At 47.2% G+C, this 4891-nt stretch overlaps 1 protein-coding gene across 1 annotated transcript in view; it reads left to right on the top strand.

The window, feature by feature from the left end:
- LOC138951346 (uncharacterized) overlaps positions 1-4133 on the top strand; it is a 16228-nt gene extending 12095 nt beyond the window's left edge. Inside the window, exons 6-9 of the mRNA XM_070322966.1 lie at positions 64-341; positions 1100-1301; positions 2381-2583; positions 3387-4133. Coding sequence (XP_070179067.1) covers positions 64-341; positions 1100-1301; positions 2381-2583; positions 3387-3572 — 869 coding nt within the window. The 3' untranslated portion in view covers positions 3573-4133. The remainder of the gene's footprint in view (positions 1-63; positions 342-1099; positions 1302-2380; positions 2584-3386) is intronic.
- Positions 4134-4891: the final 758 nt, after the last annotated feature.

Below are 4891 nucleotides of genomic sequence, written 5' to 3'. Positions count from 1 at the left end.
TTCTCTCTCTCCCTCTCATTCGGACAGAGGGTCTGATAACAAACAAGAATATCCGGTTTGCAGATGACGACACAGAAGCACAACGATTGGCCAAAGAAGTGCGCGTACTTATCTGGGTCATGACGTCACCAAAGACTGTTCAATCGAGGGCGAAAGTAGTTCGTGACACGTGGGGACGGCGGGCCAATAAGATTCTATTCTTCAGCTCTAAGGGTGACCCGGATTTACCCACCATTGGCTTGGACGTGGGCGAAGGGAGGCAACACCTGATGGAAAAGACCAACCGCGCCTTTCGTTACATCTACGAAAACTACATCGACGACGCTGATTGGTTCATGAAGGTTTGTCCCATTTTGGTTTTAACAAATTCCTTGCCTTAAGATAGAATGATATCTTGATAGAGTTTTAAGATGATAACTACCATTGCATATACACAGGCTGTTATCTTTCATGTGTGCTTATGATATTTCACGTAAAACACAACTTCGGACACTTATTCTCAAAATAAATCGGGGAGGGGGGGCACGCCCCCGGACCCCCCTAGGAGGTTCTAACGCTTCGCGCCCTCAACGAAACGCTTCGCGTCGTCGAATTATCCCAAAAATAAATTTTGAACCCCCCCCCCCCCCCTTAAAAATGATGTGGGGGGGGGGGGGGGCTCTACATGTGTGGGTTGAATTGGCCTTTGTCTTCTAAGTGACAGTTTCGGAAAGAAGTTGGGCAATTTGTTGGCTCAGGTTGCATTAAATCGGTCATTTATCCTTGATCAAAGGGGAAGTTTCTTGGCTCAGATGGCTCCATTTTCCTTTTTTTTTATCAACATTTTCCGGGGGGTGGTGGGGGGGGGCATGCCCCCGGACCCCCCTAGGAGGTTCGAACGCTTCGCGCCCTCAACTAAACGCTTTGCGTCGTCGAATTATCCAAAAATTAAATTTGAACCCCCCCCCCCCCCCCCCCCTCTTAAAAATGATGTGATCCGCCCCTGGAATGTATGATGTATTGAATGTACTCAAGCCAAGCAGCATTCCTGTGTACTGCACGTGGTTGTAATACAATGTTATGTCTCATCTTATGTCTTATCTTATGTCTTTTATCTCAGGTTGATGACGACACCTACGTCATCGTGGAGAACTTACGCTACTTCCTGTCCGGGGAGAACAGCTCGGAGCCTGTGTACTTCGGCCATCACTTCCACATGCCCTTCCAAACGTGGACACGGGAGAAGTTCCAGCTTCACTACCACAGCGGGGGCGCCGGCTATGTTATCAGCAAGGAAGCTCTGAAGAGATTTGGAGAGAAAGGTTGGATATGCAGTGAAACAGACAGCTACAACGCAAAAACTTGCATTTGCACGTTAATAACCCCATGTCTTGGTCAGAAAAGCAATGTAACCGCTATCGAAATGGCGTATTATACTTTGTACTTGTTCTCGTCAAAATATCCGACCCTATCGCTACACTGAAAACACGATAGCTGTTAATGAATGCTTTTTAATTCCACATAACATGCTGTTAGTAAAGTGCTGTGTACATGGCAGACTCGCAACCAACTTTCCCCAAACTTTCAAGCGATTTTAGTCGATGGCAAGTCAAATCGAAATCGCTGCCCATGTGAACAGCACAAACACGCAAATTAGTTTTAAGCGGCGATTCTCGCCAGACTGCACCATTCGGGATTGTCCGGTCGTCTTCGTTGTTTTTCGGAGAAGGCAATTTACTGCATTAGCGTGGGTTGGCAAGCGCTAACCAATCAGTAAGCGCGATAGGAACAGTCTGCGCACAATCTTTGACAAGTCACGGCCGAGTCGAGCAGTGCCTAACTGAGTTTTGGAGTCGCAGCTGAATCTGGCCTAAATCGTACCTAAATCGCTGGATCTTCAAACGGCTAGTTGGGAGAAAGTTGGTTGCAAGTCAGACATGTCGGGGCGGGGATGTAGCTCAGTCGGTAGCGCGCTGGATTTGTATTCAGTTGGCCGCTGTCAGCGTGAGTTCGATCCCAGGTTCGGCGGAAATTTATTTCACAGAGTCAACTTTGTGTGCAGACTCTCTTCGGTGTCCGAACCTCCCCCCGTGTACACCACATTGGGTGTGCACGTTAAAGATCCCACGATTGACAAAAGGGTCTTTCCTGGCAAAATTGCTTAGGCACAGTTAATAATTGTCTACCTATACCCGTGTGACTTGGAATAATAGGCCGTGAAAGGTAAATATGCGCCGAAATGGCTGCAATCTACTGGCCGTATAAAATTTCATCTCACATGGCATCACTGCAGGGCGCCTAGAACTGTACCCACGGAATATGCGCGATATAAGACTCATTAATTGATTGATTGAATGCCAACAGCACTTAAGATGTCGCGGTGTTGGTTTTCCAATCACAGGCAAGGGCTCGAAGCAGTGCGGCCAGTACATCGTGGCGGAGGACATCGGCTTTGGTCAGTGCATGTCCAGTCTGGGGGTCCGAGTGTCCAACTCCACAGACGCCCTTGGCCGCAGTCGGTTCCACTGCTTCCCCCCTGACTACTTCACCCAGGGCGTCTACCCCGCCTGGTACCACCAGCACGATGCCAATGGGGCTAAGGGGGTCAGTATAGTGTCTGTCTGGAAAGAGAGAGAGAGAGAGAGAGAGAGAGAGAGAGAGAGAGAGAGCGAGAGAGAGAGAGAGAGAGAGAGAGAGAGAGCGAGCGAGAGAGAGACCGAGAGAGAGACCGAGAGAGAGATAGAGAGAGAGAGAGAGAGAGAGAGAGAGAGAGAGAAAGAGAGACAGAGACAGAGACAGAGACAGGGAGAGAGACAGACAGACAGACATACGGACAAACATACAGGCCGACAGAGAGAGAGAGAGAGAGAGAGAGAGAGAGAGAGAGAGAGAGAGAGAGAGAGAGAGAGAGAGAGAGAGATCGACAGACAGACAGACAGACAAAAAGACAGACAGACAGACAGACGGAGACAGAGATGCAAGATGCACAGGGTATCTCAACACGATGGTAATGGAGCTAGAGGGGTGAGACAGTGATGTGTCTTCGTGTCCAGCTGTGGGTCTGTTAATATGAATTTGTGTCTCTCTCTCTGCTTTTATGTCTGTCTGTCTGTCTGTCTGTCTGTCTGTCTGTCTGTCTGTCTGTCTGTCTGTCTGTCTGTCTGTCTGTCTTTTCCGTACGTGTGTGTATGTGTGTGTGTGTGTGTGTGCGTACGTGCGTGCGTACCTGCGTGCGTCCGTGCGTACGTGCATGCGTGCGTGCGTGCGTGCGTGCGTGCATAAATACATGTATGTAGCTGTATATGCGACAAATATTTTTTTACCCTCGCACCCCCGAATGCTTGAAGTCGACGCTGCAGTGCAATATCGTAGCTCAATGTATCTATGTTTCCGTCCTTCCGTTTCAGGGCATCGGAAGCATGAGTGACTACGCAATATCATTTCACTACATCAGGCCCATGCAGATGAAGTTGATGGACTATCTGATCTACCACCTCACACCTTATGGCATTCTGCGTGGACTCCAGAACCTCAACAGAAAACACAACGCAACCCAAACAGACGGGAACACAGATATCAGCAATAAGCTTTGAACAGAAAACACAACGCACCCCACACATGTATCGGCAGTTGAAACAGAAAACACAACGCAACACACAGAGATATCAACAGTAATCCTTGAACAGAGTGCAAAAGCACAGAACATTGGGGGGAATAAGCGAATCGAGGGACCGTCAATTGTTCATGGATATTGATAGGATCGTTTGCTTCTGCAAGTTTGGCGTAAATGACAGAACATTCTCGGCAAGTTTTCAGAAACCCTCGCGGCGTCACCTTTCCCAATCAAAACCGAGTTCGGCAACTGTGCAGAAAAGACTCTCTCTCTACAGTATGAGTGTTGGATATGGACATTCATTTTAACGTGTACAGACAGGTTTAATTGTGTGTTGTTACTCGATGGTGCATTTCAAGCGTGCACTTGAAAGTTAAAGAGAGTGTGTGTGGACGAATGTCCATGGATATGATTGCGTGATTTTTTTCGGGGTACCTATAAGTGAACAGATTCACCGAGAGAGAGAGAGAGAGAGAGAGAGAGAGAGAGAGAGAGAGAGAGAGAGAGAGAGAGAGAGAGAGAGAGAGAGAGAGAGAGAGAGAGAGAGTCTGGAGTCTGGAGTTTGGAGTCTGGATGGTTTATTGATTGGGCCTTGGGCCCATTTCAATTCGGGGTGTACACATTTTCAACATTCATGCTTCATGAAAAATAATCATTGTAATATTAATCATAATAAAAAAAAAAACATCATCATCGTATGACAGTCGACATGACGACAGTGGAAACAGGCATTTACAACAGCAAAACGTTTGGAAAAGGACAGTAAGCATCAGCACAAAATCCAGTCTCTGTCGCACTTCACTCATGTCTCTCTGTCCTCCTTCCGTCCATCCATCCATCCATCCATCCATCCATCCAGCCAGCCAGCCAGCCAGCCATCCATCCATCCTTCTATCCATCTCGTGTCCCTCTGTCCTCCATCCATCTAATCAACCGTCTGACTGTCCAACCATTCATCCGTCATCCATCTATTCATCACTCCATCTATCCCTTCACATGCCCTTTCACACGCAAATCTGCAAGCAGTTAGATGCATAATCGTTGCATCTCTGATACATAGCATCGCATTAACGTTTTCAAAAAAGACAAAACTTTATTACTGTTTTTTAAGCAATCGACAAAAAGCAGCAAAAATAGCATACACATAAAACAAGATCGTGCAATATCTCATATTCACTGTCCCCACTCACTGCGTATTTTAAACGCGTTCATGATGAAGGTTGCAAGTCTAAGTAATATTGATCTGTTTGGTGTCGCTAGAAGTAGCGCCAGTTTAAAGCTTGATGGGCGGTTGTAATA

The sequence above is a fragment of the Littorina saxatilis genome, linkage group LG16 (genome assembly GCF_037325665.1).
Source record: "Littorina saxatilis isolate snail1 linkage group LG16, US_GU_Lsax_2.0, whole genome shotgun sequence".
In the NCBI taxonomy this organism is placed as follows: Eukaryota; Metazoa; Mollusca; class Gastropoda; order Littorinimorpha; family Littorinidae; genus Littorina; species Littorina saxatilis.
This window is presented reverse-complemented; position numbering and strand designations above follow the sequence as displayed.